The sequence below is a fragment of the Oryctolagus cuniculus genome, chromosome 3 (assembly GCF_051225735.1).
Source record: "Oryctolagus cuniculus isolate XC-2025 breed Fujian yellow rabbit chromosome 3, ASM5122573v1, whole genome shotgun sequence".
Lineage (NCBI taxonomy): Eukaryota > Metazoa > Chordata > Mammalia > Lagomorpha > Leporidae > Oryctolagus > Oryctolagus cuniculus.
Genome location: NC_142869.1, coordinates 54,625,820 through 54,653,116, shown reverse-complemented (window position 1 = coordinate 54,653,116; position 27,297 = coordinate 54,625,820). Strand labels below are relative to the sequence as shown.

The following is a 27,297-nucleotide window of genomic DNA, read 5'->3' as shown; positions in this document are numbered from 1 at the left end:
TTCTCAAATATAAAAAAATTGTAATTATAGTAGACCAGCCTTATTAACTTATCACAACCATAAATCTTGCTAAGGCTAAAAATTACTATTTCTAAAATCTTTTCCTCTGATGGTTCTGTTGTAATTTGCAAATGAGAGGAATTTGTGTGATATGTGGGAGGCAATAAGTGAAGCAAAATCCATTATTTTCAGAGATCAGTCATGGAGTCTTAATCAGATCAATTTTGCAGATAAATTTACAAACTTTCACTGTTCCCTTGAGGTAGACTCTGCAGTATTCTTTATGAGCATCCACCTGCTATGCCCACCTTTTAGCTCGATCCATTCCATTATTACATTTCCCCATGAATTCCCACATTTCTGCTTGCTCTAGTGCTGTGAGCCAATGTTGTTCATCCAGCTCATCATTCAGCTGCAGCTTTCTGGATGTTCATACTATCCTTACCAGCTTTTGTGTAAACTCTATTTCCTTTTAAGAATCACTCCTAAAAGATTTTTACTGGATCTATTTTTCCAACTTCGGACATTGATATGTCCCATATTAAGGTTTTCTAAGTGACAGTGACACATTACTTTTATTAAAAATAAGGACATGGAGGTGAGCATTTGGTCTAGTAGTTGGGACACTGGCTGAAACATCTGCATCCCATAAAGGAGTACCTAGGTTTGTGTGTGCTCCCAGTTCCAACTTCCTGAGGGTCAGCACATCACTTAGCAGTGATAGCTCAAGTAATTAGGTTCCTACTACCCACTTCGGAAACCTGGATCCAGTTCCCAGCTGCTGGATTCAGCCTGGTCTAGAATTGCCCATTGAAGATATTTTGAGAGTGAACTAGTAGATGGGAGCTCTATAGCACTCTCTCAGTCTTTGTGTCACTCTATGTCTCTGTCTGTTTTTAAATATTGAAAAAAAAAAGAAAGAAAAAGGGAAGAACACTTTTAGAGATTATTTAAATATTAGCAGTGATATAATAATAGCATAATGTAAGGATCTTAATAGAAAATGAATATTTTTATATTCTATATGATGAATTTAGTTTTAACTAGTAGGTACATTTTTCTTTTTTTGACAGGCAGAGTGGACAGTGAGAGAGAGAGAGACAGAGAGAGAGGTCTTCCTTTGCTGTTGGTTCACCCTCCAATGGCTGCTGCAGGCGGCGTGCTGTGGCCGTCACACCACGCTGATCCGAAGGCAGGAGCCAGGTGCTTCTCCTGGTCTCCCATGGAGTGCAGGGCCCAAGCACTTGGGCCATCCTCCACTGCTTTCCCGGGCCACAGCAGAGAGCTGGCCTGGAAGAGGGGCAACCGGGACAGAATCCGGCACCCCGACCGGGACTAGAAACCAGTGTGCTGGCGCCACGAGCAGAGGATTAGCCTATTGAGTCATGGTGCCAGGTACACTCTTAAGAATGCAGAAATCAGGGCCTGCGCAGTGGCCCAGTAGGTTAATCCTCCAACTGCAGCTCCGGCATCCCATATGGGCACCGTTTCTAGTCCCGGTTGCTCCTCTTCCAATCCAATTCTCTGCTGTGGCCTGGGATAGCAGTGGAAGATGGCCCAAGTGCTTGGACCCCTGCACCCATGTGGGAGACCTGGAAGTAGCACCTGGCTCCTGGCTTCAGATTGGCGCAGCTCCCGCCATTGGAGCCATTTGGGGAGTGAACCAACAGAAGAAGACCTTTCTCTCTGTCTCTCTCTCTGTCTGTAACTCTACCTCTCAAATAAATAAATAAAATATTTAAAAACAAAAGAATGTAGAAATCTCACTTTTAAAGCTAATTTTGTGTCATTCATCACCCTTAAAAATCTTTGTAGACTTCACCAGATAACAAGCGCTATTTTGATACAAGAAAGACATTTTTAAAAAAAGATGTGCATATAATAAAGTTTGCATGGGCAGTTACTTCAAATATTTTGAATTTATTTTGAAATATGTTCCATGAAGCAAAATAGCAATAGAGAATTCACAATGGGAGACAGCATTGTGGCATAGTGTGTTAAGCTGCCACCTGTGATGCTGGCATCCCATGTGGGCATCCTGGGTGCTCCACTTCCCATCCAGCTCCCTGCTAATGCACCTAGGAAAAGTAGTGCAACATGGCCCTAATGCTTGGGTCACTGCTGAAAGAAGATTTTGGCTCCTGGCTAAGGGCTGGCCCAGTCCTAGATGTTGTGGCCATTTGGGGAGTGAGCTAATAGAAGATCTCTCTCTCTCTCTCCCCTTCTCTTTCTCCCCATCTCTGTCTCCCCTTCTCTCTTTGTAACTCTGCCTTCCAAATAAATAAATAAATCTTAAAAAAATTCATGCTGTTTGGTGCTGCCATTGTGGTCTAACAATTAGGGTAGTTTTGACCTACAATGCCTAATTTCCATTTGGGTGCCAGTTTTGTCCCTGCTTTCCATTTCTGGTCCAGCTCTCTGATACTCGCCTGAGGAAAGCAGCAGAAGGTGGATGAAATGTCTGGGCCCCTACTACCTTCATGGGAGACCCAGATGATGGCTACTGGCTCCTAGCATTGGCCTGACCCAGCACTTGTCATTGTGGCCATCTGGGGAGTGAATCAGCAGATTTAAGATCTCTCTCTTTGTCCGTCTCTCCTTTTCTGTGTGTAGCCCTTTCAAAATAAATATTTTTTAAAAAGAAAGAATTTGGGGCCTGTGTTGTGGCATAGTAGGTTGGGCCTACTATAAGATGCCAGCATCCCATATAAGCACCTGTTCGAGGCCCTGCTGCTCTACTTCTGATCCAGCTCCCTCCTATTATGCCTAGGAAGTCAGGAGAGACTGGCTCAGGTGATTGGACCCCTACTACTCAAGTGGAAGACCCGGAAAAAGATCCAGGCCTCTGGCTTCGGCAGGGCACAGCCCAGCTATTACAACCACTTGGGGAATGAAGCAGCAAATGGAAGATCAATCTCTCTCTCTCTCTCTCTCTTTCTCTCTCTCCCCTAGTTTCACTGTACCTCTTTCAAATAAATAAAAAATAAATTTTTAAAAAAAGAAAAAAATCCACAATGTTAGCTTTTTGCAATGCTAGAATGATATAAGTTGGCAAAGACCAGAAAGGCACTCTTATTCATTATTAGCTGAATATAAAATATAATTTAAACATTCTATCCAAATGTTTGTACAATCAGTTATTCATTGCTAGGCATTTCCTCCTTAACAAATTTGTTGAAAATACTCATTGAAGTAATTTTTTGATAAAACTTGAGAAAATTCACTCACAGAAAACTGTTATGTTTTTGTGAATAATAAGGAAAGTGAAGGATTCCAAAGAAGGTGAGTATTCATTTGAATCTTTTAGTCACAGGTAGGCATTATACGTTCAGTATTTTTTCCTGATAATTCTTGCTTCCATAGAGGAAAAACAAGAAAAACAAAAATAATGGGTAGGCGCTGTGGTGCAGCGCATTGACACCCTGGCCTAAAGTGCTGCCATCCTGGCTGCTCCTCTTCCCATCCAGCTCTCTGCTGTGGCTTGGGAAAGGAATAAAAGAGGGCCCAAGTGCTTGGGCCCCTGCACCCATGTGAGAGACCTGGAAGAGCTCTTGGCTTCTGGCTTCGGATCGGCGCAGCTCCAGCCGTTGCGAGCAATTGGAGAGTGAACCATCAGATGGAAGACCTCTCTCACTCGCTCTCTCTTGCTCTCTCTCTCTGCCTCTCCTCTCTCTGTGTAACTCTGACTTTCAAGTAAATAAATAAATCTAGGTCTTTAATCCATGTTGAGTGGATTTTTGTGTAAGGTGTAAGGTAGGGGTCTTGCTTCATGCTTCTGCACGTGGAAATCCAGTTTTCCCAGCACCATTTATTGAATAACTGTCCTTGCTCCAGGAATTGGTTTTAGATCCTTGATCAAATATAAGTTGGCTGTAGATGTTTGGGTTGATTTCTGGTGTTTCAATTCTGTTCCATTGGTCTATCCATCTGTTTCTGTAGCAGTACCATGCTGTCTTGATTACAACTGCCCTGTAGTATGTCCTGAAATCTGGTATTGTGATGCCTCCGGCTTTGTTTTTGTTGTACAAGATTGCTTTAGCTATTCGAGGTCTCTTGTGCCTCCATATGAATTTCAGCACCATTTTTTCCAGATCTGAGAAGAAGGTCTTCGGTATCTTGATTGGTATTGCATTGAATCTATAAATTGCTTTTGGGAGAATGGACATTTTGATGATATTGATTCTTCCAATCCATGAGCATGGAAGATTTTTTCCATTTCTTGGTATCCTCTTCTATTTCTTTCTTTAAGGTTTTGTAATTTTCATCGTAGAGATATAAAATCTAAAATCTAAAACCAAAAGAAAAACACAAATAAGTAAAAGGAGGTAAAAATAAAATTTGTTGAAGACCACCTATAAACCATTACTTACAGCCTTCACAAATGCTACTTTATCTTTTTGAATCTTACCATTACAATTTAAAATAACATTATTTTTGCCATTTTACAAATTAAGAAGCTGAATTTTACCCCCATCTATTTCAGAATTGGTAGAATCAAAGTATACTTGGGACCATCTTGTAAAAAAGTTTGTTGAGTTTTCCTTTTTCCAGGCTTACTTGTTTTTCAATTGACAAAGTAAATTACTTTAATAACACTAACATTTGATAACTCTATAGTGAGATAGGTATTACTTTGTAATTCTGTAACCCTGAAAAAATCATAAACTCCTAAGATGACATCCAAAGACAGAAAAATCAACTACCATAGACCTTTCCTAATAATTTTAAATTTTTAAAAATCATGGGCAAAAAAGCAAGAAGTCTAGGATTTGTTTTGCACCCACTATAGTCCTTTCCTATCCCATTAATACCTACCTGCCTTCTGGCTCAGATTAATTGACAAGGTCATTAAGAAAGATTGACAAATCATCACACGGGTCAGTGGTCATCATTTAGAGTATGGAGATCTCCCTTTTTAAAGCCAGAAAACTGCATATATTACCTGGCATTTTTCAAGGACCACAGACATATAAATCCTAGATACCACATTGTTAACCACAAACAATCCTGAACCAGAGACATCTTGCTCAAAGCCTTCTATATATCAGAACTCTCCTCCAGGCAAATGGCATTAATTTATTTTTCAGAAGGCTAATTTTTAGCATGTCCCCCATAAGATTTTTAAAATTACCTGTCTTATTTTCTGATGGTACACTCTCTACCCTTACTCTGACTTGGGAGGTAAATGCACTACAGGTTACCTGCCTTGCAAGCATACAATGAGATAATCCATGTGAAGCACTTAACACAATGCACAGCATGTTTTAAGATTGCAATGCTAAAAATAATTACAATGCCAGTAGCAATAACTATTAGCATTCTCAACTATACTATATCCATTAGTTGAAAATTATGTAGTAAGAACTGAGGTACACTTGCAAAACACAAAATTGTTGCTATCCCCTTTCATTCATTTTGGTTTAATTAGTGGAAATTGTCATCTTAGGAAGCATACTTTAACAAAAAAATTACAAACCACAAATTACTATTTAGATATTGAAAAATATTAAAGAAAGAAAAAATATAAGAGAGGAAAAGGAAGAGGGAGAAAGAGCAAAGATATTAACAAATCAATAACAAAAACTAACTGGATTTATGGTAACATTGACTTACTTAGTAACATGATTTTATATAACATCTTGCTTGTGATTTGACACTTTCTTTGAAATGTAAAATTGAATGGTATCACTGATGATTCATTTTTATTTAACAAATTATATAAAAGGTGTTTATTGCATATTTCAATATATTGTTTACCAATTTAGAAAAACATAAAATAAATGTTACCATTTTATAACACAAATAACCATCATATGAAGATACACCTAAAAGTCTATCTTTTGTTACAAAATAACTATAAAAACTGTTTAAAATGCATGCTTTAAAAAAACATGGTTCAGGTATCTGAACATTGAAAGCTAATTTATGCAAATCAATTGCCTTATTCTTCTTATTGTCATACAAGAAAAAAAGAACAAAGAGCTTGAGAAAATGAATTAAGTAAACTATTATCCAACACCATAAAATCTTTCATTACAATGATTACTGTACAGAATCCGTTTTTACATAATTAAATACCTATGAAAATAATGGTTTCAGTTATTATGAAGGTTACCCCAAGCAGAACACAATAAATTTAAAATTAGAATAAGGATAAAACATGTTTTTAATATTTAAACCCATCAGAGGATAATATTACACTTGAAATGAAGCATCTCTGTGAATAAGAATACATGCAATATAGAATCTTTAGATGACAAACTTTCTCTTAATTTTCTATTCATTCTCATTTAAAGAAAACTTTATTATTTGTATCTTCACAATCTCAGCAAGCAACAATGGTCTTGATCTCTTAAATTTTCAGAATTTTGAAAGACTACTTCCTTTTCAATTACTCCAGACATCAGTATGTAAGCTACTAAGAGCACATCCTTGTGAGTCATTAATTAAAAATGACTTCATTACTATATATTATGTATAGATTTCAAATAAATTCAAAGGAAATATCTATAAGGCAGCTAATACCCTTATTAAGATTAATCAAGAGAAAGAGGGACTAAGGGAATTTGTTCAATATAGCATAAAGTAATTTTACTTAAGAGACCACACATAGCATGTAAGTTAATAAGAGGAAATGAGTTAATTTATTACATTTGAAACAAAATATATTAAATGGCACCACATCTAAAATAGAGTGATTCAGAATGACTTAAAATAAAGAGGTAGGATACAGTATGACAAACATACAAATAGTAACACAACAGGAGTGAGCTCTTGATATCAGACAAGGTAAAACCAGACTGGAAAGTCTCACATATGGCAAAGAAAGAAGTGCTTTTGCTGTTGTTCCTGTTTTATTTTCTGCAAAATGGCCCCAAGGGTCACTTTAATTCACTCTTTCATTACCTTTGAAGCCATGCTGAAGAAAATGCTTTTCTCACATTGTTCAATAATTAGGTGATAAAACTAACCAGAAAAACTACCAAAAAAATGAAAAGAAAGAAAAAAATCCTCATAAAGCAGTTTCTTGAAATAACACTGTGATCCCTCTTCATTGCGAAGATAAACAACCAGTTGGTAGAAGATGATAAAGATGCAGTAATATTTTAACTGGTGCTTGTTTGAATACTTGTATTAGAATAGGTAAAATGCCAAGTATTTGAATAGGTGACAATTATTTCATGTTAAAGCAGCCAAATTTATCTTAATTCCATATTATTGGGATAAAACCTACAAGAAATTATATAATCAAACTTAGAAGATTTTATTTAAATTATTAGTTTATTTATTTAAATTGAAAACAACATTTCTTTAGTGATGGTGCTTAATGTAAAATATATCTATATGTATGTATTTTAATGGATCTTGCCGTGGTCACAGGTGCAGCAGGTTAAGCTGCCCCTTGGGACACCTTCATCCCATTTGACAATTGATAGAAAACTTGAGTTTCAACTTTAATTCTCTAATTAACCTATTTTGTGATTCTGGAAGATAAATTGATTTTATTGAACCCCTTTATTCTTATAAAATGAATTAGTTACATCAACCAATATTCAGTAACAATTTCTGTTTTAACACTTGGAAGAATTTTCATTTTTTAGACTCTTTTATTGAAATTATGACCCATCAACTTGTTCTGCTTTCATATTTTCATTCCTTAAACTTATAATACATTTATTACATATCTTATATATTTACACAAGCAAAGTATGTGAATTATATATCTATATCTAAAGTGAGTGTGCAAAGAATAATATTCTTACTGAATCTGAAAGACATTATTTATTCTTGCTTTGTTTTTTGTTCTACTTTAAAAAATATTATTATAATCCACTAAGTTAAAATCACAAGTGACTAACAATTTGTGATCCTCCACTTAATCAAATAAGTATATCTTTATGTGGATACGCAAACATTATAGTTTAATGTGTGAATATTGAGCATCAGTGCATGAAGACAGAACAACCACAATGAAAATCTGCCAGTGTTGTCAAAGTGTACAACAAAGTTATTACCAAAAATTTATAATGCACATATTCATTAAATAGTTGAATGAAGGAAAGAGAGCAATAGTAAAACATAACACATTATTTTTTTACTATTCCACAGCTCATGTTCTTAATACTATATTAATAATTAGTAGGAACATAATATAATTCAAAAGGTAAAAATATGGATATTTTCTAAAAGAGGACAATGTCAGTTAGAAGGATCAACGCTCAGTAATGTATGAGAAGGAAGGAAGGAAGGAAGGAAGGAAGGAAGGAAGCAAGGAAGAAAGCAAGGAAGGGGAGAGGGGAATGGGGGGAGACAGAAAAAATTAGTGAAAAGAAAGGAAAAGAGTCTTTTCTATTTAATAGTAATTATTGGGTAGTTTCTAGTTATTAAAGAATGCACTGATCCAGAAAGACAAAAATCTTCCCTGAAGATTGTTATTTTTGATGAGACAGACAAAACAAGTACAACTATACTCACCTTTAATATCAATTAAAGTGGGGTCTGAATGCCCAGCCAGAATTTCATCAATATAAGAAGAGCAATTGCTAACTAAAAAATTTAAAAATCTACTTGGGAGGTTATGAGGGGAAAAGCCTTGCTATAATCCAAAAGTTGTACTTTGGAAATTTATATTTATTAAATAAAAGTTAAAAAAATAAAAAAGAAGAGCAATTGCTAACTAAAAAATTTTAAAATCTACTCGGATTATCAAAACTACTCATTCTACTCATTGGGTCATTATATTGGCTGAGTCTCTACTTCTGTGATTCCCCAAGACCACCCAGTCCTCTGGTGATTCACTAGAACACATGGAACTCTGTAGAAAGTTTTGTCTTCACATCTGAGGTAAAGGATATACCACAAGATCAGCCAAGGGGAAAAGACACAAGAAAAGTCTGCAGAATTCCATATACAGGTTTCAGATACTCCCTTCCACTCTAACATGAAAACTCACATCAAGCAGGATCCCTTTCTTGGCAGCATGAAGTTCAGTAAAATGCTTCAGCCAAGGAAGCCTATTAGCAATGCAGAGCCTGTATTAGCTAACTAGGCCTTTCATAACAAAGTACCTCAGACTGGTTGATTTAAGCAGAAATTCATTTACTCTACTCTGAAGGCTTACAGTCTGAGTTCAAAATGCATGCATGTTAATGTTGTCACATGATTGATTTTTCCCTGCGTGCATACCTATGTCCAGACCTCTTCTTGGAAGTATAGTAGCTAGGTTAGACTAGGGCCAATCCTAATGAGCTCATACTAGACGAGCTCATGTTTAATAAAGGCCCCATCTAAAAAATTACATTATGATATATGGGGGACTAAGACTTCAAAATATGAAGTTTGTGGGAGACATTTCAGCCCATATCTGTGTCTAAAGTTTTTATAGGAGCTGATCTTGCAAGCATGTGCTCGTAGCACTTAATCAAATTTTCAAAGTTTTAGATAGATGCCACATGTTCAAGATAAACTATATTATTTTTACCATCAGTGTAGTCACAATTAACCAATCTTACCAGTTTCTGAATGATTCGATTGCCAAATTTCCAGCCAGTTAAGGGGAATCCTGTAAGCAGAACTGCTTAAAAGATAGCAGTCCTAGGGCCTACTGTGTTAAATCTTTTGTTAGTAGTCCAGCTGACAAACAAGAAATTATTTTCAACTTGTGGTACATTGTTATGCTAAATATCACATCTGCTGGGATTAATACATTTTGCTTCAATTTTTAAAAGATACAAGAATTATAAAACGCTGAATATTGCCCTTAATAACCACCTTGGTCACTTTTACTAATCACCTATAATCTTTTTATCCATCACCCAAATTTATATAATTTTAAAAGTAACCACAAATCATTTAGGGATTTTGCTTGAATATGGCAGAGTAAATGTTGTTTTACCATGGGGACAGAAGAGGGGAGTCTCGATTATCCTTGAAACTAAATATATAGATAAGATATAGTTAGATTAAAAACCAGTTTTAGCCATTATCTAAAACCACGCCCTATGAAAAAGATCTATCCATTATGGTAGGAGGATAATAATAGCAGGCACTTACTTTCCATTATCTCCATTTGGGGGAGAACAAATCAGTAAGACTGGTTGAGGGAAGAAAGACAATACCTATGAGGGGATGAAAAAAAAAAAAAAAACATTGAAATGAATATGCCCCTTAATTCAGCAATTTATATAAAAAGATGCATGCTGTAGAATGTATGTAATTAAAAAAAAACCTAGACATTCATACATACAACACTACTTAAGTAAACTGTGGTTATTGCTGCACTAAAAATCATTAAGTATGGTTACAAACGAAATTAAGTCCTGGAATATTCATACTCAGTGAAGTTCCAATGAAAATTTATTATGTGGAACTCTAAACACTGCATGCTTTATGGTATTTTTTTATTTGAAAAGCAGAGAGACAGGGAGAGATCCTCCATTACTGGTTCACTCCACAAATACCTGAAGCAATGGGAGCTGCTCATGGAATTCAATCAGTCTCCCTTATGCTGGCAGGGACTCAACTACTTGAGTCATCACCTGCTGCTTCCCAGGAAGTGCTTTACCATGTGCATAATTACTATTGTTTGCTTCCAGTCTGAAAGCACAGAATACAGGATTAAAGTATGAATTAATTTTTTATTCTTCCTAATTTCACCAACACATGCATATAACTTTTCCAAACTAAAATTTTGCCTCTAGAACCTCTAGTAAATATCAAACTGATTTAATCAACTACTAAAAGAATCAAGTTTAAGAAATAAATAGAAATAAATCTATCTGGAAATTTAAAATAATACAGGGTCAGGCTGATAGGATTTGGAGCTCTTACTTAGTAAAAAGGGTATAATGATTTCAAGGATACACGTAGTTGAGAGGCACAGGTAAAGCAAGAAGAGGTTCAGGACCCCTAGTGCACTTCCACAAGTCCCATCAAAGCACATCAAATGCATTCTAGCCTAAATAAATAGGTAAGATTTCTATGAAGTACACAGGTATTTACTTTCATATAAGGGACCCGTTAGTTTAAGAAACATTTACTGATAAAGTCACATAGATTAAGGACTGCAAAAATTTCCAAGGGGCCACTGGCTATAAATCCATAATTTCCACTTTGATTACTGTGAGTAATTCTAAACAATTAAACATATTTTCTTAAAAGCAGCCCATCTAAAAAGGCTCTTTCACTCACAAAAACCTTTATTGTTGTTGTTTTGCCTGGAGATTTTCTATTAATATGCTAAGCGGATTAGTTTAGGCTACTTGCTTTCTTTCCCTGGAGTACCTCCAATGAAGGGAGTTTTGCAAACCTCCAACTTAACTTTTTCCTTCCCAGATGTATGGATGAGCTCCATAAACATGTTGATCAAATATGTGTACATTAGAATGAAGAATGGAGAAGGCCTGTGGTGCAGCTGACTGCCAGTTTGCTTTCAGATACTACTCTTTTCTGATCCTGGGAATTCCCCTGGGAAGCTTCAAGTGATGGTTCAAGTGCTTGAGCCCTGTCACCACGTGGGAGACATTGCTCCTAGTTTAGGCACGGTCCAGCCCTGGCTGTTGTGGGCTTTGGGGAAGTAAAGGAGTAGATAGATGGAAGATCCCATTTCTCTCTCTCTCTCTCTCTCTCTCTCTCTCTCTCTCTTTCTCTCTTTCTCTCTCTATCTCTGTTATCTCTCTCTTTTGTTGTGCTTTTCAAGTAGAAGAAAATAAATAAAGCTAAACATAAAAAATCTATTAAAACAAATGAAGAGACAGTCAATTCTTATGCATCAACAAAGAAATAACTAGTTTTACTACACAATGTAGTAAGTTAATTTACATTCTACTATAGTAAGCAATAGAAATAAAACTAAATTTTGAAAGTAGGTGAATGAGATCAAAGTGGGTTATCAAACTATTAAAATGATTTAGAGATTGCATTCTTATCATGTGAGATACAATAACAAAATTAGTATATCAGTCCTTTTATTTAAAAAGATTTATTTATTTACTTATTCATTTATTTATTTACTTAAAGGCTGAGTGACAGAGAGGGAGAAACAGTAATCACCCATTGGTTAACTCCCCAAATGGCCCCATCAGCCAGGAATGGTGGGGCTGGACCCAGGAATCAGAAATGTCAATGAGGTCTCTCACATTGGTGGCAAGGGAATGAGTATTTGAGTCATTATCTGCTGCCTTCCCAAAGGCATTACCAGGAAGCAATATAGGAAGTGTAGCTGCCAAGACTGGAACCTGCACTCTGACATGGGATGCTGGTGTCACAAGCAGATTAACCTGATGCACCACAATGCCAGCCATTCTATTTCTGACCTGCCCCTAATCTTTCTTGAGGTTTTACCAGCTATCCCAATGCAGTGGCTTTAATGTTGGCTTTTCATTATTTTTGTTAATTTTATACTTGAGAAATAAAATATGAGAAGCAAGTATGTATGTGATTTTTCAAGATTTGAAAACTAAGAAATAATTTTATTTGAAAAATGATAAACACAAAAGAGAATGTTTGCTGTTTAAGATTGATTCCTTGGCTGGCGCCACAGCTCACTTGGCTAATCCTCCACCTGCGGCGCCAGCACCCCGGGTTCTAGTCCCGGTCGGGGCGCCAGATTCTGTCCCAGTTGCTCCTCTTCCAGTCTAGCTCTCTGCTGTGGCCCGGGCGTGCAGTGGAGGATGGCCCCTGCACCCACATGGGAGACCAGGAGGAAGCACCTGGCTCCTGGCTCCTGGCTTCAGATTGGCGCAGAGCGCCAGCCGCAGTGCTGGCCATAGCGGCCTTTTTGGGGGTGAACCAATGGAAAAAGGAAGACCTTTCTCCTTTCTCTCTGTCTAACTCTGCCTGTCCAAAAAAAAAAAAAAAAAAAAAAAAAAAAAGATTGATCCCTTGGAACTGATGAACCAGTTAAAAGCTACATAATGACAGGTAAGTCATGTAATTTCCCCAAGACCAAAGTTTCACTTCATAAAACAGATAATTTAATAACTGTCTCACAATGTTAGTGAAAATATTTGATAATGCATACCTTGTTAGCTGATAACCAAAAGTAACAGTGTGTAGCAAACTTTAGCTGGCTATTCTTATATAATTAATTGTCCCCAGAACTTAACAGCTTAAAACAAAAAATATTAGTACCTGATGGTTTCCATGTTTTTCATATTCTTTAGCCTTGTTTTCGAAAAGAAAGAAGGTATTTTAAAAACATACCATAATTATTGCTTATCAAAGGAAAATAATCATTTTTATAGGATAGTATTTTCCAGTTATTTTTCAAACTTTTTTTCTTAAACACATTTACTGTGTGTTAACAGTTAGTGGGTTGGTAGGCACAATGCATTCCCACAAGAAAATAAAGTCCAGTCCCTCCATCTCCCCATAATTTTCAGGTAGAAATCTGGCATACTGGCTTAGAACATACTAAACTGGTATAAATTATGAATAAGATTCTCAACCCAAATATAATGCCCTTTCTTTCTCTGTGGCCTGAACTACTTAATTCATCAGAAATTATTGTTCACTTTAAGCTTTTCAACATCACTAAGATAAATATAATTGATATTTTAAAAAGCAATTCATAATGTAATGGAGTATTTTACTGGGTGACACTGGCAAAGAAATACACCTCATGTTATTAAAAGGGTACTCTATGATCTTTACTAGATATTTATTTTAAATTTTCATTTTCTCTTTGGTAATGATGATAACTGTTTTAAAAAGAGAACTATAAACCATCAGCAAGGAAGTTATTGAACAGAAATACAAAAAAAATGTTACTTGATTAATTTACCTTGAAATCTGAAACAGTTTTGTCGGTAACATAAATAGAAGTGGTTTATCAAAAACATTAACTAATCAGAAATTATGTGTTTAACCTGGCAGAAATAGACTATTTCAGGGAACCCAGGTGGTTGATATTCACTTATGTTTTTATCCTACTTTTACTGGCTCCATTAAAGGAGGTTCAATGATTGATGATTTCCTTCCATCTGCTCTCTCTGCAGGTTCTGGGATCTTTTAGAAACTCACATATATTGTGAAGATGCTAATTTCTATATTTTTTATTAATAGTTTCTTATTTTGAGTTCTTTGTCAAATCAATATCCCTAAAAAACTTTCTTGGCATGACACAAATATCAATCTTACCCCATCAACAGGATGTTCTATGTACTTTTGTACTTAGTTGAATAATGTTTTCTTAAAATTCATGTCCATCCAGAAACTCAGAATACAATTATTTGGAAATAGAACACTGACAGGTGTAATCTGACTAAAATGAGATCATATTGGATTAACATAGGCTTTAATCCAGGTACTGGTATTCTTGTAAGAAGACAGAAATTTGAATACACACAAACATGCACACACATACATACACAGAGAAGACAACCAGGTAAAGGCAAAGGCAGAGATTAGAGTGACATACTTAATTTAAAAACACTGAAGATTGCCAGCAATTCCCCAAAGTTAGGAAGCAATAAAAAAGGATCCTTCCAGAGAGTCTTGAGAGAATATTTGCCATGCCAATACCTTGATTTTCGACTTTTAGCTTTCATAATTTTGAAAGAATACATTGCTGTTGTTTTAAGACACTCAGTTAATGGTACTTTGGTATAGCAATGCTAAGCATTGGATAAATCCTCATAGTATGGTATTTATATCTCTCTCAAGGGATTTATATTGTTTTGCCCTTTGTTGAGTCTACCTATACATATGTTATAGCCTTTAGCTGAAATCTACTTAGCATAACACTATGATTAGTACAGATTTGTGTATCTCTATTCTATTTCCACTTCATTGCTCAGGCATTTCTTTACATGTCACATTATATTCATTGCTACCTATTTATAAGAAGAAGTCTTAAAAATTTTTAAACTTCCTGCCTTTTAAAAGACTACATCAGTTCAGTCTTAGTCTCTTCTATTAGAAGTAATTAATGTTAAATTACAATCTAATAGGTACCTTTCTTAGCAATTTTAAGTGTGCTCTATGTACAGACTACTCTTACAACTGTTAAATGAATTACTGTCACTGCCATGTTATATCAATAACATTTTCTGAAGAATTTATTATTTTCAATGATTTTTAAACTGTTAGATTAAATTATTGAACTTGTACAATTTGAGTTCAAGAATACAACAGACATCTAATAAAAGTTTACTTTTTATTTCTAATTATAAAAAAGCTTAAGAAAAGGAAAAATAGATAAGGCTATTGTGAGAAGGTCAATCTACCAAATATTAATAAAATAGAGCATTATAAAGAAAGTAAGCCAACTTAATGTCTCCTATCATTATAGAAAATATCTCAAAGACAACAACTCAAATAATAAAATGCTTTAGAATTCAAGAAATTAAGAAAGTAAATGTAATTAAATAAAAATGAAACATATATAGAACCAAAACTCTACTCTGATGATCACAACTCAAATTGAGTTCTGCAGGTAATTCCTCTGAAGATAGAATAGCAAGGAGAAAATATTCCCTCTTGAAACCCTCCTGAAATCATCAAAAATATCTAAAAAGTCAGACAAAATGTATAAAGCAAGGTCAGTACACTGGGTATCAGGTAACAAATGATATCAATATCTGAGAATCAATCAACAAAAGGGAGTGAAGCATACTATTGTTTCAACTTAGCAACCTGAGAATTGCCAGACCACAGCATAAGGAATAGGACTTCAGATGGAGCCCATCTAAACTCTGAGTTCAAGAGACAGAGTCCAAGACCCAACCAGATAGATGTGCTAGGGTATGTGACAGAGAAGTAGAGAGAGATCGGAGGGGAGCAAGAACTCCCAAGATGTGCAAAGGCACATCTTTGAGTATCCCCTATTTCTCACACACTCTGTGAGGAAACTACTGGATACCATGGGAAGAACCACTCAAAGAGAGACAGTGCTAAACTTTCAGCAGGAGCTGAAAACTGTCTGTTCCCACCAGCCAGACTGAAAAATCTCCAGACTAATGGAGCATTGTGCAGAATACACAGGAAAGTTTTGCCACAGAATGGAGCAATAATTAACCTTTTTCTGAGGACTATTTAGGTACTATCTAGTTAAGTCTTAAATAGTAAGTCCTAAAAGTAAATCCCAAAAGAGAAAACTCCTAATGATCACTGAAGGAGCTGAGGCCAGCTCTTGGCCTTCAAATCTTTTTTTTTTTTTTTTTTTTTTTTTTTTTTTGACAGGCAGAGTGGACAGTGAGAGAGAGATACAAGAGAGAAAGGTCTCCCTTTTACGTTGGTTCACCCCCCAATGGCCGCTGTGGCCGGCGTGCTGCGCTGATCCAAAGCCCGGAGCCAGGTGCTTCCTCTTGGTCTCCCGTGTGGGTGCAGAGCCCAAGGACCTAGGCCATCCTCCACCGCACTCCCGGGCCACAGCAGAGAGTTGGACTGGAAGAGGAGCAATCCGGACAGAAGTTGGCGCCCCCAACAGGGACTAGAACCCCTTCAAATCTTCTAAAAGAAGTTCCAAACATTACAGAGCAGAGACAAGCTCTCCTCTCTGCCTCATCTGGATCTCAAAATAAAGTAAACTACCAGAATTACTGTGCAATTGTTGTTTTAAAGTTTTTGGAAATGTGTTATTTCTCTACAGATTATTAATGAAACTTGGCTCTTTTATTTATTTATTTATTTAGTTCATAGTTCCTCAAATTAATAAAAGCAGTATCCAAGAAGCTTTCTGTAAGCCATAACCGTAGACTATAATGTTAAAGTTGATGAGAACCCTGGGAACTCGTTCTATCAATCACAAAGTATGAGGCAAAAAACAAGATGAGGAGATTGTGTTTTTTAGCAAAGTTTTATTGAAGTGTACAGAGACAGTTCTCACAGCCAAGCAGCTCAGCCAGAGGGACCTTCTAAAACAGAAAGGCCTTATTAAAAAGAGCAGAGAGCCATCGGAAGGAAGACCTTTCTCTCTGTCTCTCTCTCTCACTGTATAACTCTGCCTTCAAAAATATATATATATATATGTATAAGAGCAGCAAGAAGACTCCTAGGAAAGCAGCCCAGAGACTTTACTCTCAAGAAAAAAACCATTGAAAGGAAATGATCTGGGGGTTGTATATGCTCTTGAAAGTTTGCACAGGCCCTTTAATAAAAGTGTTTATCTTGCTCTGAGCTCATCCTACCTCCTTATCTTCCCTTCCTCCCATGGACAGTCTCTGGTCCCAGGTGTCTTCATCCCAATTTTCTTTAGCTTGTTAACTGAAAGTCCTGGGCTTTCATCCTTTATCTTGTTAATATATAGTCTCCAGAATTTTGCTTTATAAGTTCCCCATTTAGTTTTTGCAAAGCATATCACTTAAGTGCATGCCTTTGTGTTGCTTAGTAACCAGAGGTTGTTCTCCTTACCCTGTAGCCCCACCTTCACAATCCTTAGCTGTTTGCCCAAGTCTAACCTAATCTAGCTTGCTTTCTCTTACTTGAATCAATAAGACGCTAAATTTCAAATTTGATAGCACCATTGAATGTATTTTTGGTAGAATTAAGATGAATAAGTGTATTTTAAGTGCAGGAGAAACATGAATCACAAAGGTCTGCGAATGATCTTTGGTAGATTTTTGCAGCAAAAACCCTCAATGATAGAAACTTTACTATAAACCGTACTCTTCAGTAGTTTCCTCAACGCTGTATCTTAGCTTGTATATGCAAGTTGTTTACTCCCTCTTGATGCTGAAAAACCTGAACCAACTGTATAAAAAAACATTTTCTAATGTCCTAGAGAGTGAAAAACTGTATATAGCAAGGGCCCAACCATCCAGCCATTCTAGTCTTCTTGGCATAGGCCCCATGCCTGTGAGTGAACCCATCACAGGTGGTCCAGCCCTAGATAAAGCCACTCACATGAAAATAACTGTCAGTCTATCCAGAAAGTTGTGAGAATAAATCACAATTTAAGAACATTAAATTTTGAGAATTATCTGTTAGCACCAGAAAAGACCCCAAATTTATTAAAACCTCAGGCATATACCTCTCCAAAACCTACAAGAATGCAACACTGTCTTTTATATATAAATGTAATAGGATTATTTATTTTTAACCTCTTCCTTTCCAATGCTTTCCTTATATGTAATGTTCACCTGTTCTATGTCAAATTTTTTAAGGGGGAGAAGGAAAATCATTTACTTTTTTGACTTACTCATTACCTTCAGAATCTAAGCTATTCATCCATTCTTCATATGTTCCCATGGTAGCCATTCTCTGCAACTCTTCTTTTTAAAGTATGTGACAGGAAGAGTTCAAAGTTTTTACAATTCTACCCATTAAATATCCCTGAGATATTTTCTTGATGTGACTACAACTCAAGTCTCCCAAGTCTTCAGTCTCATCCCTATAAATCCACCCTCCATAATGTTGCCAAATTGTTCTTCTAAAATGTGAAAATGTGCTGGGTGAAAAAAATGAGTCCTAGAGGTCCACAGCACAGTGGAATATACAATACAACAGTATACAAGGGTCCTTTAAAAACTTCATAGAAAATTGATTAAAAGATGATTTTATTTTGGTGCAAAAAACTTTTGAAATACATGCATGGGAGAGGTCTTCAAAAAGTTTCTGAAAATGCATATTATGGAAAAAAGGTACATAGATTTCAAATTTTTTTTCATTAAAATCTTTTTAACTCGATTTTCCTTGAAGCTTTCATGATATTTGCATATATTTTATGAACTAGAAGAAGTTCTAAGCCTCCAAACATAAATAAATGATAGAAGATGGAAATATTAATTACCTTGAGTGTTCATATATCACAGTGTACCCCACAAATATGTATGGTTATTAGGTAAAGATAAAATTTGGGGCTGGTGCTGTGGCACAGGGGGTTAATGCTGTGGCCTGAAGCACAGGCATCCCATATGGGTGCCAGTTCCAGAACCTGCTGCTCTACTTCCTGTCCAGCTCTCCGCTATGGCCCAAGTCCTTGGACCCCTGCACCTGTGTGGGAGACCTGGAAGAAGCTCCTGGCTCCTGGCTTCAGATTGGCACAGCTCTGGCCATTGTGGCCATCTGGGGAGTGAACCATCGGATGGGAGACCTCTCTCTCTCTCTCTCTCTCTCTCTCTCTCATTGCCTCTCCTCTCTCTGTGTAACTCTTTGAAATAATAAATAAATCTTTAAAAAAAGATAAAGATAAAATTTAACATTTAAAAAAATAGTCTCTTAGGCCAGAGAGGGAAAAAAAAGGTAATTACAGACAGACAAAACTTTTATAAGCATCAAATGTTTTATAGGATATTTAGTACTGTACCTGAATATAGTAAATTCTTAATAGTAAGTATTAATAACAGCAGAAATAACAGCAGACAACAAAGAATCTATGATGCACACTGCGGTCTCTTAGTGCTTTGTTCAAAAACACGGACACAAATTCAACCACTTCATAAATTTTGCCTGAATGGTGGAAAAGAGCAAGCAAATTGGGATAAAGCAGGAGATGCAGAGAGGAAGAATTGAAGAGCTAGCGGGAAAGAGGAAGACCAGAGGAGGACGCAGGCAGGGAAGCCAGGAAACCTAAAGAAGCCAATGCAGGCTATGCAGGCTGTGATGTGGGAAGACGCGGGAGCCTGCAGAGGGCATGTGACCAGAGACTGTAAGGGGAAGGCCAGGCCTTGAAATCACTAGCGGACTTCTGTTGAACAGAACCATAGCTCCTTGCGACCCGGAAAAATCAGCCAGCTACCCCTCAACAGAGCTCTGTGAATTCTGACTTGGATTGGCGGAGGGGTTTTAGTTTTAGGGTGAAATGAAGCTTCCACTGTGGTCCTCTTAGACCAGGCCACTAAGATATATTTTCTAGTTCTATGGGCGTTGAAGGCGCCGAAGGCCAACGGCTGCGTGACGTGCCCGCCCTCCAGCGAGCGCGGTCCTTTGACAGCCGAGGCCGTTCGGGCCTGGAACGTGGCAGGGGTGGGGCTTCGCGGACACCCAGTACTGGTCATTCCCAGTCCGGTCTGGACGGAGGGACGACCACCGGGAAGGGAAGGCGAGAGGGGAGGGTGGGGGACGGCCGGGGGCCCGGGACCGGCCATGGAGCTGTATCTCAGCGCCTGCTCGAAGGCGGCCAACGCCGCCGCCGCCAAGACGGCCGCCAGTAGCCTCGCCGCAGATACCCAGCAGTGCGGAGATGTGAGTGGCCGCAAGCCTGGCGTCGTCGTCCTCTGCTGGGGCCCAAGGCCTACTGGGGCGGGGGCAGGGCTCTCTGCCCAAGTCCGAGCAGCTTGTAACCGTCCATCTCCGGCGCGCCATGGTGGAGCGCACCCGCGGCGCTGGTTCAGGCTGCGCTTGGCTGCGACTGGCTGTGGAGGGGCCTGAGGAGAACTGGGGCCTCAGGAAGTGGGAGGCCTGCAGAGCCTTCCCACTGGGAGCCCTTCCTCTCTGGGTGTGTGCCTGGTTATTCGGTTGCTTGGTTTGGGGTGGGAGTAGGTTGCCATACACTGAGTATACCTCAAAGAGAAGCCAAAACTCTCCAATTGCATCTGACAGGGCGCGCACAAAACCCAGTTTCCCGGCGTGGGAGCTGCTCAGTTACTGGATCTGCCTCTTGGGGTGAAGCTGCCTGTGATCCCTGGAAGTGACACTGTGTTCTTTACCACAAATATAAGTGAAAAGGTAAACTAAGTTTTAATTTTCTTACGCTAGTTTTCTTTACCCTTTTCTAGTTGCTGTTAAGTTCAGAGGCTACAGCACAGTATGTCTACTAAGTGAATTTGCACCATCACTGACAGGGAAAAAGTAAATCCACATCCAGGGCAATCAGAAAGATGCATTATAAACTTGTTGCATCTGGCGTGATGTGGCAGAATTATGGAAGAAAATCCAGATTCTTAGTCTCAATGTATAATCTACTCAAGCATAGCAACCTTTCTGAGGCAGAAAAATTCATTTATAACTATTTAGTGAGTTTTGAATTACTTAGAAGGATTGAGGTGAAAGGTTATCACTGTTGATAAGGTTATCACTGTCTTATCACTTACATCAATACTAACTTGTACTAAACTCTCTTAAGAAAGCACTTTATTATTTTGTTTTCAACCTAATCCTATTTCACACACAAAGGGAAGACAATTTAAATTGAAATGGGTTTATAGGTTGAGCACTTTAATTTCATTTTAATGAAAAAGATCCTGCTTGTATAAGAAGGAGACTCCATGGTTTAACTCAGCATTTCTTTGGAGGCTTTTCTCCAACCACAGCCTCAATCCTCAAGTTTATGCCTTTGCACTCACCTATGCAGGCCATGGACCCTGTACTTTTGTCCACCTTTCCCAAAATCCTAGAATACTTTCTTCTCCTCCATGAGTGAATCTGAGCTAATATTCAAGATTCTTTCTGAATTATTACAACGTTGTTTAAAATTCATGTAGTCCTTGATCGGTATGGTTTTATTCAACACTTAGTCACACTTGACTGGAATCTTTAATTCCCCCAAACCTTTTCATGTTTTTAGTTCTTAATGCTATCCCTATACCCAAACTTCCCAAGCCCTTGACTAAGTATGAAATGCTGGAGGAAGTAGGGTATATTTTTGTTCAATGGTTTCTTTGATCAATATTTAAAAAAAACTCAAAAAGATAATTCTAAGTGACCTCCACCATTCCAATGTTTATGATGTCATCAGAAATAAGAGGGCTCTTTGATATCTGATACTTGCTTAATGTTTTAGTCACTTCAGGATGCTATAATATAGTGCCACAGACTGAGTGGCTTAAAGACAGAAATTGCGACCTTCGTTGTGGCCTAACAGGTTAATTCGCCATCAGCAACATGTGGGTGCTGGTTCAAGTCCTGTCTACTCCACTTCCCATCCAGCTCCCTGCTAATATGCCTGGGAGAGCAGCAGAGGATGGCTGAACTGCTTGGCCCCTGCACCCATGTGGCAAGCCCAGGTGAAGCTCCTGGCTCCTGCTTTTGGCTCAGGCCCATTGCAGCCATTTGGGGAGTGAAACAGCGGATGGAGGATCTATGTCTCTCTTTCTCTCTCTCTCCCTCTCTCCTCTTTGGAACTAACTTTTAAATAAGTAACATAAATCTTTTTTAAAAAATTACTGAAATTTATTTACAAGAGTAAGAAATCTGGCCGGCGCCGTGGCTCAATAGGCTAATCCTCCACCTTGTGGCGCCGGCACACCGGGTTCTAGTCCCGGTCGGGGCGCCGGGTTCTGTCCCGGTTGCCCCTCTTCCAGGCCAGCTCTCTGCTATGGCCAGGGAGTGCAGTGGAGGATGGCCCAGGTGCTTGGGCCCTGCACCCCATGGGAGACCAGGAAAAGCACCTGGATCCTGGCTCCTGCCATCGGATCAGCGCGGTGCGCCGGCTGCAGCGGCGGCCATTGGAGGGTGAACCAACGGCAAAGGAAGACCTTTCTCTCTCTCTCTGTCTCTCTCTCTCACTGTCCACTCTGCCTGTCAAAAATAAAAAAAATAAAAATAAAAATAAATAAAAAAAATAAAAGAGTAAGAAATCTGGAGGTCTAACAAAGGTCACAATATGGTCAAGTTTTAGTGAGTGCCTTCTGCTAACTTCTCATTGTATCATTGTAACCTCAAAGAGTGCTAGAGAGTTCTCTGAGGCCTCTTTTAAGGGTGTTAATGTCATAAGTGGTCTACTTTCATAACCTGTCTCCCAAGGCCCTATCCCTATCTACATGGGAGGACAAGATTGAAACATACAAATTTTGAGGAAACACATTCACTTTACAACTGCTACTTAAACATGATTTCTTAAAGTAAGTTTTGTTCCTGGATTATATATTTAGAATAAGGTCACAAAATATGTCAACTTCACACAACTTGAGCCACATTTACACAAACTAGCTTTACCAAAACATGTTTGCAATTTATTCCATTGCTAGTGATATAATCCTTCCTTAGGGTATAAATTTAGCTCTGTCTTTTGTCTCTTCAAATATATTCTGTTTGTTGTAATTTTCTCTGATGACCATTAATTCACTTGCCTATTTCTTAATGATAATGTTTGAAGAAGTAGATGTGTTCACCATGATTTGAGTATTATACAATGCATTCATGCATTGACTTCACATGGTACCTTATAAATATATACAATTTTTGTATCCATTAAAAGTAATAAATGTATGTTCTCTGAATTATTTATATTAATTACTCAAAAATATATTCACTTCATTATAATTAGGTGTCAGATCACCCTCCTGAAGTTGTAAAATTCATCTTTCTGTGAACTACTTGATGAAGCAGTGTTATAATATTATATTTATGTATTGTAATTGAAAATAGATGGGTTACTCTGGCTGTAATAAATGGATTCATTCAAAGGTGTTACTTATTTATAGGTCAGTAGATCAGTTTTGGTCTGTCACATGCTTGTCACAGTTAACATCTCATTGACAATTAAATGTTGACATCTACAAGATCCAATCCACTTCTAGACTTTGTATGATTGATTGTTTCCATTGCAGGAATGATATGAGCTTCCTATCTGAGCTCAGTGAATTCCAGACTTTATCCCCTAGAATTGTTTGCTTTCTTAAGGAAGTATTTGCTTAGGAGGGAATCTAGGTTTTCTGAGTTGCCTCTTGGAGGATTTAAAGTTTGATGTTAAACAAGAAGTCAGAAACTTCTCAAAGAATTATTAAATGGAAAAATATAGATAGTATCCTAGCATGTTTCTCCCAGCTACACTTTGACCCATACACAAAGCATCCTATCTATCTTACGGGAGCTCTTTTTGGGATCTTTCCCAGCCAAGTTTCATAAGATTCAAGAATTGGACTACAGTTGTAGCTATAGCAAAATTGAACAAAGGTCACAAATTGGTACCTTCAAGAGTGTCTAGATTTATCTACATGTTATATGCTAATATAAATTGAATTATATGTCAGTAAACTGGAAAGATGTTCTCTGGATTACCAGATACTCTATATATTCCAATTGTTTTTCACGTCAGCCAGTTCCAGATTTGACATTGCTTTGAACTGAAATTTATGCTGTTCTGGCCAAGCAAACTTAAAAAAGAAAGAATGAAAAACATGAATACAATTTCTAAACTTGTATCCTCCACTTTTTCCACTTCAGAGCCACCCAACCCCCAGCCATTTCTACTATTGAGTAATTAACTATAAATTCACACCAAAAAATGACTGTGGTACTGTTTTAATTCATAAATGAGATTAAATAAATCATCTGTTTTATGTAAATTAGAACTTGTTGAAACATGACTGTTAGCTGGTTTTTTTCCTCTTTTTGTGTTAATGATTGCATACAGTTGTATGTGATATTTTATGCTTAAACCTCATTTCATATATATATTTAAAGTTGTTTCCTTAATATGTTGAACTGCATAATATTAGAATTAAGATTTTCTTATGACTGTGGCCCTCAGAGAGTGTTGGATTTTGTTCATTGGAGATCTCAAGGTAAATTAGCTTTAGCTCAAAATCTTTAACATCTAAATTCTATTTGTTTTTGTTAAAGTTGTTTCCATAAATCACAGTGCTCGATTTTCTGCTGTTTTTTTTCTTAACTTTTATTTAATGAATATAAATTTCCAAAGAACTGCTTAGGGATTACAATGGCTTCCCCCCCATAACGTCCCTGCCACCCGCAACCCTACCCTTATCCACTCCCTCTCCCCTTCCAACACATCAAGATTCATTTTCAATTCTCTTTATATACAGAAGATCAGTTTGGCATACATTAGTAAAGATTTCATCAGTTTGCTCCCACACAGAAACATAAAGTGAAAAATACTGTTTGAGTACTAGTTATAGCATTGAATCTCAATATACAACACACTAAGGACAGAGATCCTACATGAGGAGTAAGTGCACAGTGACTCCTGTTGTTGACTTAACAAATTGACACTCTTGTTTATGGCATCAGTAATCACACTAGGCTCTTGTCATGAGTTGCCAAGGCTATGGAAGCCCCCTGAGTTCACCGACTCTGATCATATTTAGACAAGGCCATAGTCAAAGTGGAAGTTCTCTCCTCCCTTTCCTCCCTTCAGAGAAAGGTACCTCCTTCTTTGATGACCCATTCTTTCCACTGGGATCTCACTCACGGAGATCTTTCATTTAGGTTGTTTTTTTGTTTTTTTTTTTTTTTTTTTTTTTTTTTCCCCAGAGTGTCTTGGCTTTCCATGCCTGAAATACTCTCATGGGCTTTTCAGCCAGATCCGCATGCCTTAAGGGCTGATTCTGAGGCCAGAGTGCTATTTAGGACATCTGCCATTCTATGGGTCTGCTGTGTATCGCACTTCCCATGTTGGATTGTTTTCTCCCTTTTTTATTCTATCAGCTAGTATTTGCAGACACTAGTTTTGTTTATGTGATCCCTTTGGCTCTTAGTCCTATCATTATGATCAATTGTGAATACAATTGATCACTGGGACTAGTGAAATGACATTGGTACATGCCACCTCGATGGGATTGAATTGGAATCCCCTGGTATGTTTCTAACTCTACCGTTTGAGATAAGTCATCTTGAGCATGTCCCGAATTGCACATCTCTTCCCTCTCTTATTCCCACTCTTATATTTAACAGTGATCACTTTTCAGTTAAGTTTCAACACTTGAGAATAACTGTGTATTGATTACAGTGTTCAACCAAAAGTATTAGGTAGAACAAACAACCAAAATACTAAGAGGGATAACATATTAAGTTGTTCATCAACAGTCAGGGCGAGGGCTGATCAAGTCACCGTTTCTCGTAGTGTTCATTTCACTTTAACCGGTTTCCTTTATGGTGCTCAGTTAGTTGTCACCTATCAGGGAGAACATGTGGTATTTGTCCCTTTGGGATTGGCTTATTTCACTCAGCATAATGTTTTCCAAATTCCTAGCAAGGATCACTTTTCATTTTCACATGACTAAAATAAATTATAATTAATATTATCCTTTTGTCTTTTCACTCTAGTGCCTTGAGTTGAGAGAAGGAAAAGGGAAAATCGTAACTTTAGTTTTACATCTTAAAACAAATTATGTTCAATTCCTTTTATTCTTCTCTTTCTTTCTTGTTTATTTTAGAGCCAGGGGTTGATGGGGATCACAGGAGAAACTAATTGAGTGAACATGAGTTTTCAGAATAATTAATTATAGGTGAGAGAAAAGAGGAATGGAAAGGTGTTTAAACTTTCCCAACCTAAAATGTCTGTGGCTGGTTTTTCCCTCAGTTCAGATTCTTCTTCCATGTTTTATTTTCAACAAACATTTTGGTTATCTCAGTGGGTTTTTAAGAAGTGAAAATGCATTAATTTCATATTTGTAATACTTTTGGGTCTGTGTTTGCAGCTTTTTCGACCTTCTTATGGTTTTAACCTGACTGATCCTTATTGCCGACTATTTGAAAACCAATATAAAAGTCTCCATGATCCACATTTAAGAGCATACTATAAACGCAAAGATATCTTGAGAAGATTAAAGAAAGGTGGCTACATCACCAGCAATAATAAAGTGAGTTGTTGAAGATTTTGTTTTTGGTTTTGCTTTAAATCAATGAAAACCTTTAAAACTTGATATAAATTTGCTTCTATACCATACTGGAGGGCCTGCCTCACCTTTAATTTGGTCAGGAGAGGCTACTTACTTAATGGTCACATCTATAATTTTCTCAGTATTTAGGTCAGGATAAATCAGATAACAGTTGTTTCTAAATGAAACTACTTCTCCTCTTTTTCTTTGTAGTGCTGGAAGATTATTCACAGGTAATTTTAGGAGGTAAAGGTATATTAATTCTCCATTGTATCATGGTACTATTTCTCTGTCTCTAGTGTCATTGCATACTTGTCAAGGAGTGTGTTCCATACACATTTTTAAAAACTTAAATAGAACCTAGAAAAATTTAGTCTGTAAAAATCTTATCAGGGTGGAATATTGTCACATTTACAATTGCAGTAATGGAGAATTAATAGGAATTACTATGTCAATAACTCCAGTTGTGTGTACCTAATTTTTGTTAAGATATGGGTCATATTAAATGATATTTTTGAATAGAAAATTTATTTTGATTAAAAATGTAGATACTTGTATTATTATTATTTATACCAAAATTTTGTCAAATTGTATGTCTTTAGTGTTTTTCCTCTGCAGAGTGTTGCTATGACTTCTAAATATTTATATATTTTTGATTTTAGGTTGTATGTACCTTGAGGGAATTGAACAAGTACAGGCAATATCTTACCAGTTTAAAATTGGATTTTGAAAGAAACTATATTAGAGAACAAGTAAGTAAAATACTTAAATTTGGTTTCTTTTTTTTTTAACTTTTATTTAATGAATATAATTTTCCAAAGTATAGCTTATGGTTTACAATGGCTTCCCCACCCCC

General features: G+C 37.1%; 1 protein-coding gene across 1 annotated transcript in view; it reads left to right on the top strand.

Annotated features, from left to right (window-relative positions):
* The first annotated feature begins 20,025 nt into the window (after nt 1-20,025).
* The window catches only part of FSIP2 (fibrous sheath interacting protein 2), a 123,740-nt gene continuing 116,468 nt past the window's right edge, over nt 20,026-27,297 (top strand). The window contains 4 exon segments of the mRNA XM_089329034.1: nt 20,026-20,124; nt 20,482-20,607; nt 26,262-26,423; nt 27,104-27,193. Coding sequence (XP_089185160.1) covers nt 20,026-20,124; nt 20,482-20,607; nt 26,262-26,423; nt 27,104-27,193 — 477 coding nt within the window.